The sequence below is a fragment of the Mercenaria mercenaria genome, chromosome 2 (assembly GCF_021730395.1).
Source record: "Mercenaria mercenaria strain notata chromosome 2, MADL_Memer_1, whole genome shotgun sequence".
Classification (NCBI taxonomy): Eukaryota; Metazoa; Mollusca; class Bivalvia; order Venerida; family Veneridae; genus Mercenaria; species Mercenaria mercenaria.
In genome coordinates, this window is record NC_069362.1 from 26,395,510 (window position 1) to 26,421,696 (window position 26,187).

General features: G+C 34.8%; 2 protein-coding genes across 2 annotated transcripts; one reads left to right on the plus strand and one right to left on the minus strand.

Annotated features, from left to right (window-relative positions):
- Positions 1–253: 253 nt before the first annotated feature.
- On the minus strand, positions 254–26,187 carry LOC128549000 (ventricular zone-expressed PH domain-containing protein homolog 1-like). The gene is made up of 7 exons (XM_053524901.1): positions 26,127–26,187; positions 24,528–24,738; positions 23,983–24,127; positions 22,950–23,124; positions 1,859–2,022; positions 1,281–1,490; positions 254–271 (listed from the first exon to the last, which is right to left on the minus strand). The coding sequence occupies exons 1-7, from the start codon at positions 26,185–26,187 to the stop codon at positions 254–256; spliced, it is 984 nt and encodes a 327-aa protein (XP_053380876.1).
- On the plus strand, positions 4,071–17,888 carry LOC128552118 (uncharacterized). Its single transcript, XM_053533138.1, has 2 exons — positions 4,071–4,181; positions 13,715–17,888. Exon 2 carries the CDS (start codon positions 13,731–13,733, stop codon positions 17,133–17,135), a length of 3,405 nt encoding a protein of 1,134 aa, XP_053389113.1. The 5' UTR covers positions 4,071–4,181; positions 13,715–13,730; the 3' UTR covers positions 17,136–17,888.

Sequence of the window (26,187 nt, forward strand, 5' to 3'; positions counted from 1 at the left end):
TGTAAGAGTCTTTGTCACATTTATCCCAGTTCGGGATCTACTGTATAGATTCTGAATAAAAGTAACACATGAATACAATTCCTAAGATGAAACTTAAATGCCGATTCCTTCATTTTTTTTAAATAAGAGTTGTCCTCTACTGATCACGTGTTATTATTATCATTATTATTGGAATGTGAATCTCATGTTTATATTATGTACATACTGAGAATTTAATAATGAACTAAACTAAACTAAACTAAACTAATTTATATCACTGGAACATTATAAGCTGAAACATGGATACCAACTACCAGTATCCTTATAATGTCATAATGTAAACTTTGCCCTGTATTACTCAAAGATGTTAAAGATTATCAAGATATATTTTGTTAAAAAATTAAATTCATTATGCTTAATGCATAACACTTTTTTCCTACAACCAATATTTTTGAGTTTGAATCAAATCCTTTGGGTAATAATAGAGATAGAGTGAAAGTGCATCAAAACTTCAACCTGAATTCTTTGGTAAAACGGATCATAATTCATAAAATATTGGTACCAAAGTTTTAAGTCAAATGATGTGGGTGATGATGTAGAACAATTATTTAAGTACAATCAAATCTATTTTGTAATAACTGAGACAGAGTGAAAGTGTACCAAAACTTTAACCTGAAAATTCTTAATAAAAAGGGGGACAATTCATGAAGTAAATGTTCCTTGTGTAATATGATGTGTGTTATGATGTAGAACAACTATTTTATGTTTGAATAAAACTCTTTCTGTTGTAACAAATATAATATTATTATAGTGAAAATTCGCCAAATTTAACCTAGAATTCTAAGTAAAAAGGGGGCATAATTCATGAAAAATTGGTACCATAGTTATGAACCTTGTGACATATGATGTAGGTGATGATGTGGAACAATAATTTAAGTTTGACTCAAATCCATTCAGTAATTACAGAGATAGAGAGAAAGTGCATCAAAACTTTAACCAAAGTGCAGACATGGGAGGACACCGATGCTGGGTCCAGTAGGACAGCTCTCCATACCATGTAAGGCTTTAAGCACTGGTATTCGCAACAGGGGTAAAATAACCTCAGGGGGAGAGGTGTGGTCATGACTTTTTGTTTAAATCAGGCTGTTATGACTGTTATTATTGTTATTGTCATTATTATTACTGTTATTATTATGTACAACGCCACTGAACATGTCATTGTATAGAAATAGGCGTTTAATCAAATTATTCTCAGTTTCATACTTTGTCTACTCGAACTAAGTCACATAACTTTCACTCACCTGTGATACAGTACCTAGTGCACCAATTATTTGCACAACCTGGTGTATATAAACTGGCTGTTGTTCAGCGATTTCCTTCAAAGACGTCACATGATCAACAAACACAACTGGATTAGCTGTTGCCATGTCAACAAACATGGTCAGTATTAATGGAAGAAGCGTACTAACTGAGACATATTTACAAAATAGTGATATGTGCTTTTCTAGAACCTGAAAAAAAAATATATATATAAAATACAGATATACAGAAAAAACATATATTATAAATGGTTCTAAACATATTGAACAGTGAGTATTATTGAATTGTTATGCTTTATTTTGTTTGATATGATGGCAACATCATGACACTGGGGTACTTTTGTGGTAGTGACATTGCCTTAGAAACAACAAAAAAATACTGGTTATGTTCTGAAATTTGTAACTGAAGAATTAATATTCAATATATTCTAATCTATCACATTTGCAAATTCCTCCAAAAAAAGACCAGAAAATTAATACAGACTTTAGAGCACTTTTCCATGTATCTATTGATCATCCTCGTATTTTTGGAATACCTTATTTTTCATACTCATACAAACCTTAGGTTTTGATTTCGCTATCAAGCCAAAAACCTGTAACAGACTGACTCTTTCAGACACACCGCACTGTTCTAGCATCCCAACCAGCTCATCAACATGTTGCAGGACCGGGTCACAGTTCTGTGTGAAAATCTGGGGTAGTACACGGGCAAGGGCACATTTTCCTGGAAATATAGATTTTAAAGTTTTAAGAGAGCTTGTCTAGTGGAAACACTTCATTCTTTGCAGCCAACTGGAAAATAATACTGGTGGTTCCCAGTGTAAAACTGATAGAAAAACATAAAACTCGACTTGCTGTCATGGCCTTAATAATCCAGATCAATACTAGAATATCATCAAAATAATTCCTACAACCAAATTTTGTAAAAATCTGACCAAAAAATCAGACTACTACATAAACATATAAGCTTTTCCTTCACTTTGAACTACATGTTGGTGCCTAGAAATTTTAAAATGTCAATCGTGTTTGATCAAAATTGCTTAAAAATGAACATTATCCAGTGTCTTCCAGCTGTTACTGCATGTAACCTTCAAAATGTTTTTGTTGTAATTAACTGGTTTTTAACTCAAAGACAATTTTAGACCTATGTTAATATAAAAGTAGTACTACAATATCCATCATGATGCAGTTGCTTTTAAGTTCTTTTTTCACTCCTCTTGGCTTAGTGTCCTAATTTGAGACTGAGCACAAATAAAGCACTATTTTTTTAGGGGAAGGCGTTGCATAATTTGACCAAACAAGAGCTGCTTAATGACACCATGCACTCGTTTATTTGAAGCCCCTCCACACAATACAAGCTTACATACACAAGCTTTAGCAAAATTTTCTAAGTTGCAAAAAGGGGCATAATTCTGCTAAAATGTAAGCCATATAGTTATGAAACTTGCCAGTGGGGTCATCTACAGATGACAAAGATGTGTACAGAAAATCTGAAAATATTTGGTCAAATAATTCCTGAGATACCTGCTTACATGCAAAAGTTTAACCTGAAATTCTAAGTTAAATATGGGCATTAATTTGACAAAATAAAAGCTAGAGTTATGTAAATGATAAGGATTTGATGTGATGTCTATAGAGTCAATTAAAGGTTAAAGGTTAATGTTGGTCCCCTAATGGCTTCCCAAACTTTGAGATCACTCCTATACCAATGCCCATTTGCAGTCCAAAGGTGGAAGTTACAGCACTATTAAACAATTTTTGGTGTGACCTTGACCTTTAAGATAGAGTCTGGTGTCTGTGGCAATATTCGGTTTCACTGAGGTAACTATATCTGTCAAATAAGTTAGAATTTGCTCCATTTATGTCAAAGTTACAGCCTGAACTAGCTCAAAGATGACCAATGACCCAACAGGTGTAACCTTGACCCTTTAGATAAGAACCTGGGGTTTGTGTGCTACAACCAGCCTCACGGAGATGAACAGGGTCATGCCAAAATGATATAAACAAATCATAATCAATGCTCCTACAATTAACTGGACGAACAAACAAATGCAAGCACCAGGGAATGCACATACACCTACAACAACTATTTTGAAGACTATGTTGTTGCTCCAACATAAAGCCTTACTATAGTCACTATTTAAAAATTTAAGAAAGTCCTTCCATTATTATACCTGACTCAAGATTGGTCTTGGTAATATGTTAAATCTGATGTAAACTGTGCCGAGCTTTCTTTGTCTGAGCTGTCAAAATATAATATAGCAATTTTCCAAAACCTTTAACAAGCATTTCTTGTTTCTGCATGGAAAAATGCATTAGAGTAATCTATTCAAAGATGCTTTATAGGTAAATAACAGATCCCAGTCAGGGTCAAGTCTGATAAAACTCTAAATGATTGTTTTACTGACATTTGTAGTTTTTTTTTCAGCATCTACATCTCTTTTTAAGTTTTTCTTCTTTTTTGTCTTAATTACATGTTTGTACAATTTCTCTAACTAAGGTGTTAAATTAAAAATTCTAACTGAATAAAATGTAGATATATAAAAATTAATAAAATAATATGCAAACATTCATTGGTTTCTTTTTAACATTAATTTGTCAGAAATTAATTAGTAATAAAATCAATGTTCGCCAACTAGCTTGTACCTGCAACACAGTGCAGATATCGCGCTGTATTATCGGAAAAATACACACAGTGATCTCAGTCAGTTTACCAATGTGGTGATGTTTACAACGCGTCACTATTTAGCGTCACTACAGCATATACTACCACGTGACTTGTTTATTAATAGTTAGCAAGGCTTCGTTTCGGGAAAAGTGGAAATTTTTGCCGAAAATTGCAAAATATATGCAATCAAATTCGCCGGTTGATTTCTAAATCAGGTGAGAATGTGACTTTAAACCGAATTCTACTATTGTTATGGTTAAAAATTATGGAAAAGTCATAAAAACAGGTGTAATCCAACGTTAATTGTCTGCCCGATTTGTGGACGATAACTTGGGCGCACTGTTGTATGGGAAAATGAGTGGGTGGGGTAAGACTGTGCAAATTCAAACTTTGTTTTTATGCGACTTTGTTAGTTTAATCTATACCAATTAAAATGATTTCTGATATATCTTAAACTAACGTTCTCTAATATGCTTGTGTGCTTTAAAGTACAGTCTTACTGTCTAATAAATTTTGTAAAACTTCGAAGATCACGTAAAACTAAAGGAAAAGTTGGCAAGTTTGCATCCAATATTTAAAGTGTCTCAAAATAAAAATAAGTTACCGTACCATTTTAATGATTATTAAAAAATAATGTAGCCCAGATCAAGTCTTTTTTTGTACTAGAGTACATTTTGATCATTTTTTTATTTTATTCAGTTGTAGACAAGCTTACTGTCGCTGAGTGGCTGCTTTTTAATTTCTGACTTTTGCAGCCACCGCGACAAGCCAAAGTATGTCAAAAACCTGGGATCTGCTGCGAGCAATATTTGCTCGCATCTCAAATACATGAATGGAAATTGTTAAACACTATGAAATATATACCATGTCCGCGAAGAAAGACCCTTTTTCTCGCGATCTGCACCAATGATATTCTTGAAATACACAGCGTTACTTTATACCGGCCATAAATCCACAGCTATCCCGCAATATTGACCTTGTTTTTCAGCCATGATATTTTATGACGCGTTGTTTTGATCCTTATCGACCAATCAGAAAACGCGCACTTTACAGCATTTACATTTCAAGTATTGGAGAATCTGTGGAAACCTGTACGCTGAATTCTCGTTTTTACGTCATTATGAATTTAAAAGAAATGAACACGAAATATGATGTATACTGTGTTGTTTATTATTTAAAGCGTATGAACAACATACAGAAAAATATATACATACATAAAAACAGCCTAGAGAATATAAAAAAGTCACTTTGTCTACGTGTGCAAACCTCACGGTGTGTAAAGTTACTGTACATATTCCAGAACGCCCTCTCAAACAGTTTTCAGATCCCGTGATTGTTTTCATGTCACTGTCAGTAAATTATTTTACTAAACTTCTTGCGTAGGCAATGATTAAGACCAGTTAAGTAGGGACGACATGTGCGTATTTGTTGAAACGCTCAAAACCGGAGGAGCTTACAGCCGTGTCGTCCTGGGAAGAAGTAACATGGTTTCAGACTTGAGAAGGGATCACACGTTTCACCGTACTACACCTTTATTTTTTAACTAAGTTAGTTTTGAATTTTTGAGAGAATTCAATAAAATACTTTCATGAATAATTTACTTACGAGAAGAATATAAAAAAAAAACATTCGCGCAAAATATTTTATACGAGATTGAAATTCGGCAAGCGCGCGGGAAATTTCATTAGATCTACCGCATTTCCTTTGATAACTTGAAAGTGTTATCAATGCCTCTAATCAACTTGATTTTATATTGTTGACTGTATAATGTATGATGGTGACACATGTTACTAATGTACTAACAACGGACCTTAACAAACGAGCTCCTTTCTGTTGTACATGGGCACAGTAATACTTATGCATATTTTAGTTTTTTTCTTCAGATAACAAAATCAAATAACTATGCGTGGTTATATTTCTTATAAATATAATGACTTACAAATTATATATTTCGCGTATCTTTTGTAAATCGGCATAGTGACTATATTTAAAGAAAACTTGCGACATTCAATATTTCGACAACAATGCGTTGTTAGAAGTCGTTTTTTCATTATTAATTAAAAAAATAATTATTTTGTTGTCCGAAGAATCTAAGGGCATTTACTGAAGTAAAACTTATTGCAAACGAGATGTCAATTAATTTGCAAACAAATTCAGCTTAAAAAGACTTACTATATCAATTTGCACCCCTGTTGCAATTATTGGTAATCTATTTGATTGTGACAGACGATTAATTACAATTATCTAATATTCAGAACGTAATAAAAATTATTTAGAATAAATAAAAAAATCTATGCTTCGAACTTTCCAAAGAATTTGCCGATTTGGAATCGGTCTTGTAACCGGTATCAATACATTAGTTAACTAAAAAAGCATGTGACGGGTATTAAAAAATCTTTCAAAGTAAACCCGAGTAGTCAAGATGATGATCAGAAATTTCTTGGGAGATATCTACTCTTATGTCGCGAACACTATTTCCGTAAATCTCGTATACAGAAATAACTTTTAATAAACTTCTCTCAGTTATTTTTTTCTGATTGAACAGGGTTATAGATCTTCCAAAAATAACAGTTGTTTATATAAGAGAAGTTTAGGTAATTTGAGTTCATATTTCCCTTAGGCTCGCCGATTTTCAATGTGTTATAAAAATCTTTTGTGTGCATATATTTCATTTTTCTTTTGTATTTCAATTATTCATGTTATATACGAATGAATTTTGTCATAAAGCCAACAAAAATACCACTTACTTAAAAAAAACGGGTGCATTACTGTTATGGAAATGTCCTGGCGCTCACCGAATTTCAATCTCGCATAAGATCATTTTGCGCGAACGTACTTTATTTTCGTTTCAAAAATCAATTATTTTATTATACGTTTGTATGTGGTTAAATTCAGTCATAAACCCTGCAAATAAAACATTTATTAAAGAAAAACAAAACAAAGCAAAACATAATGTCAAATTTAATGCATGGATCCTTTGACTTTTTTTTTACATTTTGTTGTTTGGAACGATAATACATTTGTGAATTTAGAAGATTTCTATTAATTTCATTGTAACAGACAAAAAAAAAAACATGGAGAAAAAATGATTTTACAATACTCACTAACGTTCAACAAATTCAAAACATGTAAGAGGTGCATTACGAAAAAAAAACGGGAGACGAAATTGACCGGTTCACCGGTAGGGCGATTTGACGCGGTACATACTTCACCACAGTTGGGCGGTTGTTTACATAGGATTTCAGCTAACGTGTTTCGTTTTGAAACTAACATATTTTTTACCGATTTACTTATAGAAACAAGCAAGATTATCAGGTATTCGTCTGTATTTATTATGTATAACAAGTAGAGTGCAGAAAAATGTGAAAATTTGGTGTTAAATGCAAACTTCATAAAACTCAATTTCCACTCGGTTTTTGGCATATTTTGGTCCGACGTTACAGTTTGACCGTCACAATATAAAACAAACTGTATACGTCGGATTAGTTCGACTAATTCAGTTGGAACGCTTTTGATTTTTAGCTCATCTGATTTTTTGAAAAAAAATGATGAGTTATTGTCATCACTTGAGCGGTTGTCGGCGTCGGCGTCGGCGTCTGCGTCGGCGTTGCCTGGTTAAGTTTTATGTTTAGGTCAGCTTTTCTCCTAAACTATCAAAGCTATTGCTTTGAAACTTGGAATACTTGTTCACCATCATAAGCTGACCCTGTATAGCAAGAAACATAACTCCATCTTGCTTTTTGCAAGATTTATGGCCCCTTTTGTACTTAGAAAATATCAGATTTCTTGGTTAAGTTTTATGTTTAGGTCAACTTTTCTCCCAAACTGTCAAAGCTATTGCTTTGAAACTTGGAATACTTGTTCACCATCATAAGCTGACCCTGTACAGCAAGAAACATAACTCCATCTTGCTTTTTGCAAGATTTATTGCCCCTTTTGGACTTAGAAAATCAGTTTTCTTGGTTAAGTTTTATGTTTAGGTCAGCTTTTATCCTAAACTATCAAAGCTATTGCTTTAAAACTTGCAACACTTGTTCACCATCATAAGTTGACCCTGTACAGCAAGAAACATAACTCCATCCTGCTTTTTGCAAGATTTATGGCCCCTTTTGGACTTAGAAAATATCAGATTTCTTGGTTAAGTTTTATGTTTAGGTCAACTTTTTCTCTTAAACTATCAAAGCTATTGCTTTGAAACTTGCAACACTTGTACACCATCATAAGCTGACCCTGTACAGCAAGCAGCGTAACTCCATCCTGATTTTTGCAATAATTATTGCCCCTTTTGGACTTAGAAAATCATTTTCTTGGTTGAGTATTATGTTTAAGTCAACTTTTCTCATAAACTATCAAAGCTATTGCTTTAAAACTTGCAACAGTTTTTCACCATCATAAGTGGACACTGTACATCAAGAAACATAACTCTATCCTGCTTTTTGCAAGAATGATGGCCCTTTTTAGACTTAGAAAATCATGGGTAGGACAATATTTCTATTACACAAAAAAAATCAGATGAGCGTCAGCACCCGCAAGGCGGTGCTCTTGTTCTAATTTACTAATTAGAAGTTTAGTAACTAACTTTATTTAGTAACTAACTTTATTCTGTAATAGTATGAATTAATACCCTTTTATTCTGAACATTTAAATTACATTTGTTTTACAGCAAATTTAAAGTTTGTTAAAATTACACATTAATACTTAGAGCAATTTAATGTAGATCTATCTTTGATTCTTTCTAAAAGATGAGAGTTGTATTTATGATACGAGCAAAATGGTTACTGTTCTATCTTAGTATCTATCTTTCTTCCGTTGACGTCAAACCCCTTGCTAGAACGTAGATGTTTTGCGCATCAAAATCAAAAAGAGAAAGAATGTAGTGATAAAAATTTAGAGTGGAAGAAACTAAAAATAACTTCGGTGATATAAAAAGGTTAAAACTTGAGTTTGCAGGATAACTAGGGCGAGGCATGTTCAAGGCTGCAAACTGCAGCACTGAACTGCTCTAGGGTAGGGAGGTGGGCCACACTGGGGGGAAGTTGGTTCCAATGGTACACTGTTCTCAGAAAATAAGAAAACTTGTAATAGTCAATGGTTGCAGTAATTAACCTATAACTTAGGGAATGGCCATAGCGGACACATCGGGTCATTGGGGTCAGGTAATCTACGATTGGGATAGCAACCAGATCATGATGAATCTTATAGAAGAGTGATAGCCTTAAATCCAGTCTGTTTATAAGTATGTTAATATATCTTTTATGTATGCTAATTTTATACCAGTTTAATTGTTACTGTTAGGAAATTATTATATCTGGGTCAGCAAATTCTGACCCTACGTCTAGTACAATTGTTAGTCACAAATTGGGTTCCCGACAGCCATTTTTTGTCTTAAACCCGAGGGAGGTTTCCAAGTAGATCCCTGTTATTATATACGTTTTTACATATCCAAATGGTGCAGACAGCCATATTCTGTCATAATCGGTTACGGGCGGCTTCTTCTGTCACAACCCACAGGTTCCTTAGCGGATCCCCATTTACAGACTATAGTATTCATAGTTTTGCTTGTTGTCACATTTTATTTTATGATGATATTCTTGTATTATAACTTGGCTGTTCACTGTTGTTAATAAGGGCTTTCAGCTTTTGTAAATAAAATTGAAAACCGTTACTCCGCTTGGTCTTTACTTGATCTAACTTTAGAGTAAACTTGATATACCCAGTGTATGTACCTAGGGTAGTAACTGCCCTGTTGAAATATCTGCTCTTTTAAGCTATAGCATGACTGGAAAGGTTCATGCTGCTTACAACTTGAGGATTGCTATTTAAGAGCATCCTACAGGATCAGCTTGGGTTGACACTATCTAAAGTCTGAGCAGATAGAATGGTTTACTAGTGTTAGTTTTGATTCATGTGTCTAATGTCATACAGATTTTTATTATCACCCCCCCCCCCTCCACCCATGAGTGGTGGGGGGCATATAGATTTGCTCTTGTCCGTCCGTCCTTCCGAGAATGTTGCATCGCACCTAGCTCCAGAAGTATTTGACATAGAGTCACAAAACTTTACAGGAATGTTGGTCAGCATGTGTAGTTGTGCACCTGGGGTTTCACGTCCAGATTCATTCAGTCATGTAGGAGTTATGGCCCCTGACTAAAAATTGGTCATTTTAGTGTTGTGTCGTGCCTAGCTCCAAAAGTATTTGACCTAGAGTCACAAAACTTTACAGGAATGTTGGTCAGCATGTGTAGTTGTGCACCTGGGGATTCGCGTCCGGATTGATTCAGTCTTGTAGGAGTTATGGCCCCTGACTTAGTTAAAAATTGGTCATTTTAATGTTGTGTTGTGTGTAGCTCCAAAAATATTTGACCTAGAGTCACCAAAGTTTACAGGAATGTTGGTCAGCATGTGCAGTTGTGCACCTGGGGTTTCGCGTCCAGATTCATTCAGTCATGTAGAAGTTATGGCCCCTGACTTAGTTAAAAATTAGTCATTTTAATGTTGTGTCGCGCGTAGCTCCAAAAGTATTTGACGTAGTCAAAAAACTTTATAGGAATGTTGTATCTTAAAAATTGTTTAACCTGAGTCATTAAACCATGTTACAGTGGCAGGAGTGGGGGGCACCTGTGTCCTATGGACACACATCTAGTTTTATCTAAAACTGTTAAATGTACAGAATAGTAAACATAAGTGTTGCTTAACAAGGTTATAACAAATATAATAGCATCGCACATTGAATTATTAGATTAATCAGGGCTCTCATTTGGCAAAATTTGTTTTTTCACCTATTAAAAAAATCCCCACTCAAAAAAAAGGGATGACATCAACCAGTATGCACCATGTACTGTAAATGGCACTTTATACTTATCGCGGTCCGATCCGGACAGATTTTAGCGCAGGCGTAGTTTCTGTTTCCAGTTCCATAAAAATAATGTTGTTTATAATTGGCAGGGTTTATAATTAAGTTACAGAATTCAGATTTGGGTCAGTAAAGTTGGAAAGCATGTTTGAATTTGTTTGCATTTCTTCTAGTGTTTGGTTTTATTGAAATTCCCCTTCCAAAGGAATTTTTTTTTTAAAAATCATGTGAAATTCCCCCCATGCATGAACCTTGGCCCCAGTCCCAAAAAGCAAACGAGAGCCCTGATAATATCAACTTTAAAACATTGGAAGCATTTAGGTGTACGGATCTGTATGTTTTAGAATTTTGACTGAAGAGGTTCAGGTTAATGTATTTTGTATTAAACATTGCATATAACAAACAGACAAAATGAGCTACAAGATATCTAGTAACATAACTACTTGGGCTTATTTTACCTCAAGTGGGTAAAACCCTTTAATTACAGAGTGCCAAGGTAGGGCCCCAACAGCACAATTTTTGACGTCTTTGGTTTGATGCAGCCAGGGATCGAAGCTGGACCTCACATATTCAAAGCAGACTGAGCTAAATATTTAGATCTATACCTCTAGTTTAGCCTGTAAGGGTTTTTCATGGAATAATAACCTTTTACCAGATATTGCAGATAAATTTAACTTTAATTTCATTGCAAATGAAAATACTAGATTAGTTAGATTTAATTAATCACCAAAATCTTGAATGTTAACTGATTATCATATACGAGCGTTCACTAGACGTTACATTTTCTTTCCCCAGCATTATCTTAGGGCATAAATTCATGGACAAAATGGTGTTAAACAATTTGGAAGTGTCTACCATCATGCTGGTTATTTTTCTTATTTGCACCACCTTATCCGCAAAAGGGGTGTTTTGGCAGCATTTTTGTTTTTGGTGCAGCCCCTGTTGTTGTGATGTATATCGTATTCTTAATACTAGCTTAGCATCATGTTCATTGTTTAAGATAATATACATTAATAACATATTAAAACTACATTGCAACAAATGACATTACTTATTTACCATTTTTTATCACTTAAATTAATTAATTTATTAACTAAATAAACTGCAGAACAAATAAATCAAAAGAATTCAAAGAAAACTTGTATACCTTAAGTACTTAATTATTATACCTTAATGTCGTTTTTTGTCGAGCCCGCTTGCAGAAGCGAAGACAAAGTCATCCAAATGGCTGTTCGGTGTATGCCAGTCCATCCATCCGTGTGTCCGTTTGGATTTGTTTGTCCGGACCATAACTTTGACATATACAATCTTGTTTATATTTGGCATGAATGTTAACCTCAATGAGATGGAGAGTCATGTGCAAACCCCAGGTTCCTATCTCAAAGGTCAAGGTCACAGTTAGGAGGTCAAAGGTCATTTTAGAGCTTGTCGAGGCCATAACTTTGATAAGTATGGAGCAATCTTTTTATTTGGCTTAAAAGTTAAATGTTCACCTTTATGAGACTGAATGTCTTGTGCAATCCTGGGGTCTCTATCTCAAAGGTCAAGGTCACACTTGGTGGTCAGAGGTCATTTTAGAGCTTGTCCGGGCTGTAACTTTGCCATGCATAAAATAGGCATTGTAACTAAAAATACAAACTTCAAGTAGGCACTATCTATTTTAGATATATGTGTAGCTATCTGCATCAAAGTACACAGTCTGAAAAAATATTTTAGATATCATTTTCTGAAAAAGAGTTACTTGAGCTGAAAAAAATAATCCTGGGTAAAATATCTGGAAACAAGGAGCTGCGTTCAATAAACGCTTGATGCCCCCAGTGGCATCCTTGTCGATAGATTTTGCACCTAAGTCCAAAACGAGGTCAAGGTCAGACTGAGGTCAGGTAATGTTTTAAGATGAGGAATGGTCACAGTTTACATCTGTATTAGTATCAATTCATTCTTGTAAGGGGTACTGATGCTAGACGAAACGGTTCCATTTGGTTAACCAAGAGATGGCCCATATAAAGCAACCCAAGTCCAAAATGAGGTCAAGGTCAAACTGAGGTCAGGTGATGTATGCAAGTACGTACTATCTACAGCTATCAGTGAAAGGCATATATAGCTTTTTTTTCTAGGTCAATTACCAACCCCATGGTATTTTGGCCAAATTATGCCGCCTTTCGGACTTAAAAATTCCTGGTTAAAGTTGTGTATGCAATTTACTATCTCCAAAACTAATGCAGATATTGAACTGGAACTTCACATATGTCTTCGGGATTATAAACCAGGGTTTTTTCTAGCTATTAATTTGGGAACATAGCCTATACCCCCAGAATTGGGAATTTTGACGCGTAAATGTTCCAAATTGAGAAATATTTTTTCCCATAGGATATAACAAGGATGTGTGTAAGCACTTTCTCATACACTTGCTTTACATTGTAGAACATCTTTAGCATACTTCTGTTACTAAATTATCCATAACTTGGTCAATTTTTGTTCTATTTTGATGAAATTTTTTTCAGAATGTAAATTGGGAATTTTTGCATTAATTTTGGGAAAAATACATACTTTTTGGCATTGGGAATATAGCCGAATAACGGCTATAAAAACAGCCGAAAAAAACACCCTGAAAACAAATAGCATCAAGTCCAACAGCTCTTAACATGTATGCATTTTGGCCAAATTATGCCCCCTTTAGGACTTAGAAAATCTTGGTTAAAGTTTTGCGTGCAGGTTACTATATCCAAAACTAATGTAGATACTGGATTGAAACACTGGGACAACAGTTCAAATAGTCGAGCATTGGCTGTCTTATGGACAGCTCTCGTTAAAACAAGATTTGGAATATAAATCTGGAAAAAAAATCCCTGCACTTTATGTATTGAAATTAACAAGGATTCACTCTATTTTCAGGTCAACTCTGACAACAATGGCAGATAAGAAAAGGAAGACAACCGAGAGCAGTAAGACTCCAGCGAAGAAAAGGAAAGTTGAGGCAACAAAGAAGACACCAAGTTCTGCCAAGAAAGCTAAAACTCCAACACCGAAGAAGGTCACATCAACAAAGGTCAAGAAACCAGAACCTAAATCAAAAGAAAAGAAAACACCCAAAACTTCTAAAACTCCAACAAAGTCAGCAAAGACTCCAGTAAAGGGAAATAAATCTGCAAAAACACCAGTTAAGAAAGCAACACCTAAGCCAGCACCAAAGAAAAATGACAAAAAGACCAAATTAGCAGATAAGACAGTCACAAGAACAAAACTTGAAAAGGCGAAAGTTACAGGTATTAAGGCAAAACTCGATAAAGCAAAAGCTCTGAAAGCTAAGGCAGCAGCATCAAAAGCTAAACTAAAGACTACAAAAAGTGCAGCAAAACCAAAGGCAGTATTAAAAGCTCCTGTGAAACCGAAGCCAAAGGTTGCAGTTAAAGCAGCACCTGAGAAAAAAGGTAAAACTCCAGCTAAAGTGCCAGAAAAAACACCAGCTAAGACAAAGGAAGCAAAGAAGCCAGAGGAGAAGAAGAAAGATGCTCCCAAGAAAACGGAGGAAAAGAAGGAAACTCCAAAAGCTAAAGTAGCTGACAAGAAACAAAAGGCTACTGAATCTGTCACAAAGAGGAAAACTGTAGATGAAGATGAAAGTGCAGATGCTCCAAGGAAGAGAAGAATGATTACACCAAATAAAAAGTTTGCAGACTTTGAACTGGATGTACCGTCCAAACGCACCATCACACCAAACAAGAAATATGCAGATTATGAAACAGACGCATCATCAAAAAGGGTATCAGAATTAAGAGCTTTCATCCAAGACAAGAAGAAGTCACCTACAGCAGAAACTCCAAGTACTTCAGAGAAAACTACCAAGAAAAAAACTGCAACGCCCTCTGTATCCACGAAGAAACCCGAGAAAGCTACTAAAGAAACACCTGCAAGGGAGATAAAAGTTTTTAAACCCAGTGATATGAAACCAGCTGAGAAGTTAATGAAAAAGCTACAGAAGAAACTAGAAAAGGAAGCAAAATCTGCATCAACACCAAAACCTGTGGAGAGCAGGGAAAAGGCAAAGATTAAAATCACAAAAGTAGTCACATACAACAAGCCTTTGTCATCTGATGAAAAGGAAATGAGAGCATTGAAAGCAACACCAAAAACAAAAACTGTTTCAGCTGTGAAAACTGTTACACCCGGTGATAATGCAAAAACTCCAAAACAAACTTCAGCCAAGCCCAATGTTACTAAGGCAGCTAAAGCCACTCCGAAAGCTACTCCTAAATCTAAGGCACCTGAGAAGCAACCTCCTAAACCAAAAAAGATTAAAGAGTTACCAAGAGCAGAAAGACCAATTCAAGCAAAATTTACTAGTCAGAAAAATGTCAAATCCAAGGACGATAATGACCAGTTAAATTGCTGGATAACTGGAATAGGTGTTTTTCCCAGTGGTGAAATAATTATGGTTGACATGACCAATAGAAAGATTAAACTGTTTAGCAAGGACTTTGATTTTCTGAGTCAAGTGAAACTTGATACAATTCCACAGGACATTTCAGTAAGTCCAGTAAATGTTAGTGATGCATACTTTACAAAACCATTCTCGAAAGAAGGTATTCAGAAAGTCACTATGTCAGATGGTAAGCTCACACTCAAAGAGTCATTCTGGACAAACGGAACTAATCGTGGTATAACCTGCACAAAGAATGGTATCCTGACATCTGTCCAAGATGGCCGCTACCACGATCTGGATATAAACCACTTCAAGATTGACCTTCTAGACTACGAGGGTAAAGTATTGCAGTCAGTTTCCACTGACTCTAATGGTTCTCGTCTGTTTAAACTACCATTATATTTTACCGTGAACAACACTGGGAAACAGATGATTGTTGCTGACTGCATCAAACACTTCTCTTATGTTGTTAGTGTCGACATGACTGGTAAAATAAAGTTCAAATACGAAGGTATGAGTGGGAACTTGGTAACTCCACGTGGTCTGACAATCGATGACGAAGATAACATTTATGTTACAGAATGGGAACGTCACAACGTTTATGTCTTGTCTCCAGCTGGAAAACGTCTGCAAGTTCTATTCACCCATCAAGAACTTTTAGAGGAGGGTCTAGATGGACTAAATAAGCCATACCAGCTGTGTTTCTACAAAGAGGGTGATGTTAAGAAGTTGATAGTCAGCCAGGAAGGATGCAATACAGTAAAGATTTTCCAGATGTTTAAAAAAGGTCCTGAGACTGAGGAGTCTAAACAAGCTGCAGCAAAAGCTGTTACAGAAAAAAAGGACATGCCAAATGGTGAGGCCAGTCCTGCTAAACGAAAACCTGCTACTCCAAAAAAAAATGGCAGTCAGACTAAAACTTTTACCACAATTGCAGCTACCGAAGTAAAGAAAACAACAACTGGAGAACCAGTTACAGAAAAAGTAGAACAAATTGCTGAACCAGAAGAAGCAGTAGCAGAGAAAGTTCCTGAGCAAGAGTTGTCTGAAAAGGTTGATAAAGTTGAAGTGCCAAGCAATGATGTCATTGAAAATACAACAGCTGAGACAGTGGAAGAAAAACATGTTGAGACAGCAGTGCCCAAAGAAGTTCCTGATGCAGCTGAAGAAGAGAAAGAAGAAAGTCCTCCAGTATTAAATCCTGAATTTGGTGATGACTTTGGAACAGTTGAAAATGAAACTGAAGAAATTTCTTCAGTTCAAGATGCAATTAATTCATTGAATGACTCTAAAGAAGATCAAATTATACATGAAACAGATGCAGTTGAAAGTGATGTTAACCTTGAAAGTGGGGCTGGTATAAATCATGAAAGTGAGGTAGATGCTAATGTTGGAAGTGAGGCTGTTTCCAACCAAGTTCAGGTTGAAATATATGAACAAGTTGGTGTACCTAATGTTGAAACTTTAGACACACAGCAAGAAATTGCAGAAAATATGAATGTCCAGGAAGAAGTACAAGTGCCTGTAGAAATGGATGTACAACAAGTTGAACTGATGAATTCTCAATATGAACAGGTTCTTATTCCGGAAGAAGAAATTATTACAACACAATCTGTTGATACTGAAATCCAGTCTGTGCCTATGGAGTCGGTTGCCCATGAGACAATTATTATTCAACAAGATGTTAATCAAATGAACCCTCATCATTATGAGAAAATTGAAACTGTGACAATGAACAATAACGATGCCAGCAATTTGATACAAACTGAAACTGTGCAGTACGTAACAGATGTTGACATGCCAGAAAGTTATGCTACAAATATTGCTCAAAGCGAAATCGTTACTACGGAGATGCCGGAAGAAATCGTTACCATGGTTACTGAAACTGTATGAAAAGACATTTTGAAACTGAAATTCAAGATTAATTTAAGCTACATGGATAAGATAAATAAGGTGAACCTAGGGTGCTACATTTATTAAGCAAGATGATGTTTATTATGTATGAAGTAAGCAAGTGAACTGTAAATGAATTAGGTTTCCGTTCAGCATTGTCAAGTTTGTTTCTCATGTGATATGATAATAAATGAAATTTCCTCCAAATTTCTGATCATATAGCATTCCATGTAAGAAAATATTTTTCTATAAATTTGCAAAAAGCTAGCGATATGGCGATTTCTTTATAGCTATAAATACTTTAAATATTAGTAGTACAATAATTGTAAGCTTTTGTATAAATTGATGTCCATCTAATATATTTGTGTGTCTCATGAATTCATACAGGAATCACATAAATTTTTGTATATCTTTTAGACTTGTTTTAAAAAATCATGTTTTAAGTGACTTAACAGGAATGGTACAACAGTAACATGGGGGACTTGTTTTTTTGTAAATGGATATATCCTTATGAACACTCGGTAACATAATTAATTGTAAAAGTTCATGTTTTTTAGCTATGGTTTTTAGTTATCAAACAAGAGAAGTATAGCCACTGCACTGTACTCCTTCAAAAGTGCTTGCTATGAAAATACCAGTATTCTTGTTATTTTTAATTTAAATAACTCTAAATTGAAATTGTACTTTTATAGCCAGTGTAGTTGTTTAGTTGCATGGTGGAATACCTAAGCCATTAGGATTCTGATTATAATCTGAATAAAAACAATGGCTATATTTTTTTTTTTTTTTTCAATCTGGAAAATGTCTCTTATGATTAAGTCATTCCAAGGGCATGACAATAATGTGTACATTTTTGTTTATATTTGAATGATTTCAAGCATTTCTGTTCAGTTATGTTTAGAAACTGTAAACCCTGCTTTAAATTGGAACTATTTTACTTGTAGGGTTCAGTTTTGTATTTACTTTCTATAAACATGTAGTTATTATCAGATTTTCTGTTTTAAAAACAATTTGTTGCAGTCTAGTTTGTCACTGTTATTTTGTAAATAATATTACGGCAGTGGTATGTATTCAGTATCCATCAAGTTCCACAGACATAATTGAGCCGCACCATGAGAAAACCAACATAGTGGGTATGCGACCAGCATGGATCCAGACCAGCCTGCACATCCGCGGAGTCTGGTCAGGATCCATACTGTTCGCTTTCAAAGCCTATTGCAATTAGAGAAACTGTTAGCGAACAGCATGGATCCTGACCAGACTGTGCAGGCTGGTCTGGATCCATGCTGGTCGCAAAGCCACTATGTTGGTTTTCTCATGGCACGGCTCATATTGTTCTGTCTTAGACATGTAGAGTTTGAAGAAAAGTAATAGGATGAATATTTACCACCATTTTAGCAGGATACTTTTCTCTCCAATATAAAAACAAAAAAACTTAATGTTGACCAGATAGTATACCCAGTAAAATACCTAGTTAAAAAGTGTGAAGTATTTTTAAGGTGACTAAAATTGAAGTTGTGATCTGAAAATAGGCCAAAGTCTAGTGTCTCTTTTAAAGAAGTTTTTCTGTGATGGTGGTATATTTTCCAAAACATTTTTGTTTAAAACTTGACCAGAGGTATTCTGCTAAAATCTGTTTTGTATGTTTTTATTTTTATGTGTTCATTATTACTTAGCAAATTTCATCTTTATGTTTTTAATTTGCATGTATCTATATTTTTCCATATATTAAACCTAATGTTTGCATAAAAAAAATTCTTCATTCTTTTATTTAGTACATTATATGAAATGCAGAGCTCGAATTTAACAGTCCCATACTTAAATACTAAATTCTTTTATATATTCATTACATAACATTAAATACAGTGCTCAAAGTAACACTGGGTTCTAGCAAAATTCCAGTAGAAAATGAAAAATACTTAAGAAGTTAATATATATGCATTGATCATATTGATAATTTTTTACACAACACACATACAAATGTAGACTGACAGCATTTTAACATTCTAAAGACTGGTTTGCAGATTTAAATCATGTGACAATAGTTTATCTGCATTTGTTATACACAATATAATAATAAACTGCTCTAAATATTGAAGAAGAAAATAACCAGGTATTCATATAATATATAAAAATTTCTTCAAAAAAAAATAGTTGATCAAAATTGTGAGAAACGATGATGTTTTGTAAGTTGAACATTCTAGTACAAGTGTATATTTGTGAGCTCAAAGTTAAATTCTAACCCTGTTAGCTATAACATTCTCCAGTATAATAAAACAATAACTGCTTCAAAAGCTTCACATGTTAAAAGTTCTTTTGATTTGCGTAAACGTTACATTTTGAATGTTTTATTTTGTTTGGTGCACATGGAAACGTTCAAACTACATCGTTATATGATAAGATTGAACAGTATGTATTTAAGTTTTAAACAAACAGAGTTTTTTAAAGCTTCAACTGAAAAACAGTCATGTAAATAAAATTGTAAAAATGTTGAACATATTACAAGTTTCATTAAAGATCTTTTCATGGTACATTCATATTTGCCATTTTTAAAACATGCTTTTAAGATAGGATCTTTCATGATTTTATCTATTTGAACGTGTTACATTTTGTAAGTTCTCTGTATGCAATGATTTTATTAAATAAACACTGTTGCCTCTACCTTATTTCTTGTCTGCATTTAACCTGACATACCTTACTGCTACTGGAGCAGTAATACTCTGGCAGAGTGCTAGATGCCTGTTAGAATCCCTGAACCATTATCATGTTGGGCACGAGTGATTCTGCCTTTGTAACCAGTGTAGATCATGATCAGCCTGCATATTCATGCAGTCTGATCAAGATCTGCACTGTTCGCCATTCAGTCAGTATCTTTTTGGTAAGCACCCCATTTAACAGTTAATGGTACCAAATTGAAAGATGGACAAGTTCTTTAAGATATTTAGCAGGGTAATGGTTAAAAAAGTGCAAGGACTGGTCACATGTCCAGGAAGCAGTTACTGAGTGTAATAATAAGCTGTGAGATTACTTAGTCCACCACTGATTTCAAATGAATTACTTTCAGCTACGAGGTTACAGACTTCTAATCACTAGCCCCTTGCTGGGTTTAAAACCCTTTCTATGCCCCAACACAATTATGTGGGGGGCATATAACGTTGCTGTTGTTTGTCTGTCGGTCTGTCCCAAAATTTGGTATGTCCAACTAGCCAGATTTGCTTCAAACTTTCATAGATGAACAAGCTTGATGTGCAGATGACCATAAAGGAAGGAAGTTTTTGTACAACTATTTTTACCACAGTTGTGGCCCTTTGATAGTCTTTAGCTGAACTATTCAAAGAATAGAATAGGTACAGCTATTGGACTTAACCATGCATCGCCGTCGGTGTCCCAATTTGGTTAAGTTTTTGTATGTAAGCTGGTATCTCGGTAACCACTACTGGGAATGGATAAAACTTCACACACTTGTTCACTGTGATGATCTGACATGCATTGCACAGGTTCCATGACTCTACTTTGCATTTTTACAAAATTATGCCCCTTTTCCGAGTTATATCCATTCAACTGACAAGGCTGTTGAATAGTCGAGCGTTGCTGTCCTCCGACAGCTTGTTTTCGGTACGCCAACGCATGAGTGAGTCCAGTAGCTCTGCCTATTCTTTGAATAGTCCAGCTAAAAAGCGTCTGACTTGGAGTAATAAAACATTACGAAATTGTTATATAACACGTTAAGTTGTGAATATTATTGGAATATCATTCAGGATGTGAAGCTGTTGCAGCACCTGTGGCTTTGTTTGAAATTTCACTAAGCCAGACCAAAGTTATAGTCCTTGAAAGTGAAAAATACACAAGTAATTATTACAAAAGTTAAGTCATGAATTCATGTAGGAATATTAATCAGCACATGAATATGAGCATCTTAGTTTGTTACTGATTTCGCTCTGCAACACCAGAGTTATGGCCGTTGACTTGGCCAAAATATGCATTAAGTGCATAAAAGTGTGTTTAATCTAGTGTCGTAGAACCGTGTACAGTGACAGGAAGGGGGAAACCAATGTCCTATGGACACACATCTAGTTAGTACTTCAAGGGCCATAACTATAGTCTCTAGAAAAATCTGGCTGGTTATCAAACTTTGCAGAGATATAATGCTCATACATACTGTGACCACTATGAACACTGGATAAGCACTGCTCAAATTCAAGAGCAGATACTGTCGATTTTCCAAAGTTAAGGGACATAATCTGAACCCCAACCCATCCTCTGCTTATTTTCAGGATCATCACCTTGCCCCTGTTCTCAACCAAGCTTAAGTAATTCAAGGGACATAATTCCAAAGCCTCTGGGCTAATCAAGCTGGTTATCGAACTTAGCCCAGACATTATGCCAATAAACTTGACCCAGTTTAGTGAACAGTGTAAAGGAACTGCTTAAGACAGCAGACACTCACAATTTTTAGTAATTTAAGGGCCATAACTCTAGAGCCTCTGAGACAATATGGCTGATTTTACCAAGTTTGGTAAAATCAGGATAACAACTGCTAAAGTCAGTGAGTAGACAACTTTACTCAGTGGATGGTGCCTGTCAATTGCAGGTGATCAAATAACAATCTCTACTTGAAGGGTGTATAAAAATTATATTAAATATGTCATATTTAAGCAATATTTTACAGACATTTATTTCTGGTTATACAAAATATACTCTGAAAACTTCTGACATTATGTAAAGATTTGACTGTAACTAGTGCAATACCCCAAATAACAATGTTGCCTCGATTATTATTCTCCTCTAGCTCAAAGCTGGAAAACAATAAACGCGATCAACTCAATCCTGCCACTTTTCAGTGGTCAGTCAGAAGAACAACAATGCATACTGTGGATACCTAGGTGTTTGCTATGCTTTCAGATTAAATTTGCATGACATGGTTCTCAGTTTGACTATATTTCTTTAAATGCTGCCCCTATTTCATTAAACAGTAAAAACCTCACATTGGTCTTTTAGACTGGTCTTGGTATGACCATAAGGAAATATGTAAAAGCAATTCTGATACCATATCTTCACTTTATGCAATAAAAACATGGAAGATTTCTGGCAAAGTTTATAGTGACTGGCTGCTGTGCAATATATGGATCGTTCTTCTTAAGTTTATAAATGATGCCTGATAAGGAATGACTTTCATGTCTTATTTTCATTTGGTTAAGTGTGACAGCATCACTGTGTACTGTCAACTTGAGCATTATATTTCACATGATATCTATTTGAATTTAAATTTCCCTGACTGCAAGGTTGGTGAAAATGCTGTGCACAACATCTGAGATCAATAACATTTATCATAAATACTATAAATATTTACAGGTTAATCATGGGAACTACAGTGAAGATGTAAACAAGTGGACACAAACTAGTAAAATACATAATTCTTACATTGCTCGATTTGATTAAAAGTTAAACAAAGAAGGTCAAGCTCTGTATATTCTGCGATAAACAATAGTTCCCACACAGACTGGTAAGAGAGCAATATCACATCAATTATGATGTCAAATTGCCTCATGACATCCAGGTTTTTTTTCTACTTGGATAAATGAAGCCAAGCATAATTTTTAACAAACTATTTCAATGAACATGTCAGAATGAAAACAATCAAGGCCTTCTTATGGTTTATCAACTAATTTACAAAAGTTCATCATTGAGATGCTTGAATATTCAACGACTGGGCAAACACCCAGTATAATTCCTGCGCATCTGAACTCTAAACCTTAATAAATCAGACGACCAACCACTCTAAGGTCTGGCTCAACATTTCACAAACCAACTTACCTTTCAAAATACTTGAAACAATAAGGTCCATGTACTTTGCCAACATATCTGCATTGTCAATGGCTGCCAAAGAAAGATAACTGGCAACATTATGGCTCAACTCTTTATGGTCACAGGTCAGAAATTTCACAGCAACCGGTATAGCTAGTGTCATCACCTTCTCTTTGCCATAGTGCTGAAAACACGGAAGAGTGCCTTGCATAAAATATTATAAAAAAGACAGAATAGCATGCTTAAACTGTACTTCACTGAAGTGAATCAGTAAATGGATGGACTAGTCAGGAGGAGAAGGCTGAAAAAGTAAAGACTTTTGGTCAATGAAAATCCTATTTGGACATGAATAATTATACAGCTATGTATCACTAATGAAAAACACATCCCAACATTCTGCAATACTAAAGGCTGTATCACCATACATACTGTGATACTTTGAGATCAGTTTCAATTATGTACAAATAATTTTCTTTTTTTTGTATTTAACAGAATTCTATGTATTATTAGTACATACATTAAATGGGACTTTTTATTAGTGATTTAAGTTTTATTCAACATTCAGAAAGGATCAAACAGTAAGAAAAAATAATACACTTGTTGTATTTTAAAGTTAAAAACTTGCCCGCTTTTATCAATACTCATGGTGCTTCACATCTGTCAAAATGTGAACCTATTTTTTTAGACTCATTTCCTAGAATTTTATTACTGTGCTTGATTGATATAAATATACACATTAAATGTCATACTGTGCTAACATGTCCTTAATAACTGATTCATCTTTCTAGACAAATTTTTCAAGGCAGCATTTTTTTAATTGGCATGCTGAAAAAAGAAATACAGTATTTAGCTAATGCACCACAATATACTGATAAAACTCCCAGCTTTAAAATTTTGTATATTTATGTCCTTATTGGTGGCAAGTTGGCAACCCTAATTAGGAAATGGCATATTTCGTGAAGGTTTATCATGTGATTCCAAGATGTTGTTTCATGCTGACATTGTTTCAAGATAAATCTGATACAGAGACAATTATTTTTACCATGAACAGGCAGCTCATAATATCCGATGCTATTTTAACATGTGGTGGGTCTGTATCTTTGACTGATTGCTTCAAGTTGTGTGTGTTACATACTTCCAGTAGTTTAACCAGCCCAACAACATTCTCCTCAATACTGTGTGTTTCTCTGAAAAAAACAATTTTGCATGACAATTAAAATATGTTAAAGTCATCTTTACTGTGGTTTCTCTGAATAACAATGCATGGCAGTTTAAACTTGATAACAACAACTACATGTAATCTCTTGAAAACTCTTGCAATTGGTCCAGAATGTAGGTTCAATTATTTTGAATTATATAGCAAAGTCTATAATTATAATCATCAAGATGTTATATGACAACAATGTAAAGTATTACAAAATAAGTTCAATTTCCATGACTTCACATCAAAATTAATATTTATTATTCAATTAATGCAGCAGTTTGCTTCAAATATGTTTTGCATCTCATCTAGGGGCCTCCTATCTGCACTGAAAGAATAACTTATAACCAACCAGTATTTCATTACATCTTTTTTAGCTGTTATACCTTATAGCTGAGGTCACACGAGTAATGCAGATTTCAACCACACTCTGATTATTGTCGCTGGAAGCATACTCCGGACTCTTAGCAATCTCACAAATGCTTTCTAAAACAGCTGTCAAGTCATTCTTTATGTCATTATCTTCGAGGGAAAACAATTCTCCAGCTTTTGACAGATCTTTACGTGTCAAAACTTGGGAGAAAAGTTCATGCATCCCTGAAAAAAAGTTTGATAAAATACATCAATCTTTTTATTTAAAGTTTTCATTTTACACAGTTCTCAAGCTTTAGGTTAACTAAGATCATGGTGACTGCTTTGTGGACCTCTTTCTTCATCCAATAATAGGCTTCAGAAACCACAATCAACTTCAGCAAATGCCAAAATTTGAGCCTATGCCCTCCAGGTCAGACTCAGAAGCCCAACACTCGACTCCTGCACCATCTTTACTTGCAAAACAAGGTAAGCATGAATGATACCACAAATATGGTTTCCTCAATAACTGATAAAAAGCTGACAAAATTAGAGTAACTGTATGTAGAGAAAGTCAGCATATAGGTCAGACTTGGAAAGAAAAGTGGGTTTGGAGACCTGTCTCAAAATCAAATTAGACCTTAACCTTTACCCTGCTAAATTTCTAAAATGGACTAATCCATCATTCAATTTGGGTAGTACCACTTATTATTCAAAGAGGTGTTCACTGAAAATTTACTAACTGAGTAACGGACATGCAGGCTGATCTTGGTATGCACTGGTCATAAAGGCAGAATCACTTGCCGAGCCTGTTTATGGCATGTCCACCAGTTTGTAGGGTGTTTGCAGGGCTTAACTTATTTGCAGGATGACTGCAGCAGCTTGTTCTAAGAAAGTACATAGCTCAGTTCATAACAAATCAAAGTGGACACTAAATAAACATCCTGTGATCAGTGTAGCTATAATGTTCACGGCATGCTCACCTAGCTGTTATTTGCAGCATGATCATTATGTGTTTGCTGGAAACTATAACATTTCTTTAAGGGGGAGAATCCTATAATTAAAATGCTTTATAAAAAGTGACACGGTGTAAGAAATTGATCGCTTAATCTTTGCACCTATACATGCAAAGTGCTCTTTCCCCTGACATTTTAGTTGGGAACAAGACTCTCAAAATCTTCTCTGAAATTAACGGAACCTGAACCGTAATCTGAATCCCGGATATCAGGTTTGACAGTCAAGTGTGTAACCACTAGATCGCATGACCACCCATAACAGTAATAAACTGATAAGATCAAACAACATGTCAACTGTCAAACAAAAATCATCAAAAATACTTAAAGTTTGACAACAAAGTTCAATAAAAGCAAAGGCAGATCAATGAAACGCACACAACGAAGATAAAGTTTCAACAAAACTTTCATCATTTACCGGCTTTTTTTGTTATTTTGCCGAAAGCATCTGAAGAATTTCAACTATTCAAAAAGGTAATCAAAATTTCGCAAAAAATCCAATTAAAGGCGGTGCATCGTAAATATCAATGTGTGTGAAAATAAAATTTTACTGGTAACACTTTATCTCGGACTAGATATGAAAAATGAAGTAAAATCAATCGAGGTGAAAAAATATCTTACACCGCTTAACTTGGAACATCTTTGCTTTCTCCATAGGATTTAGGTTGAGACTATTCGACAT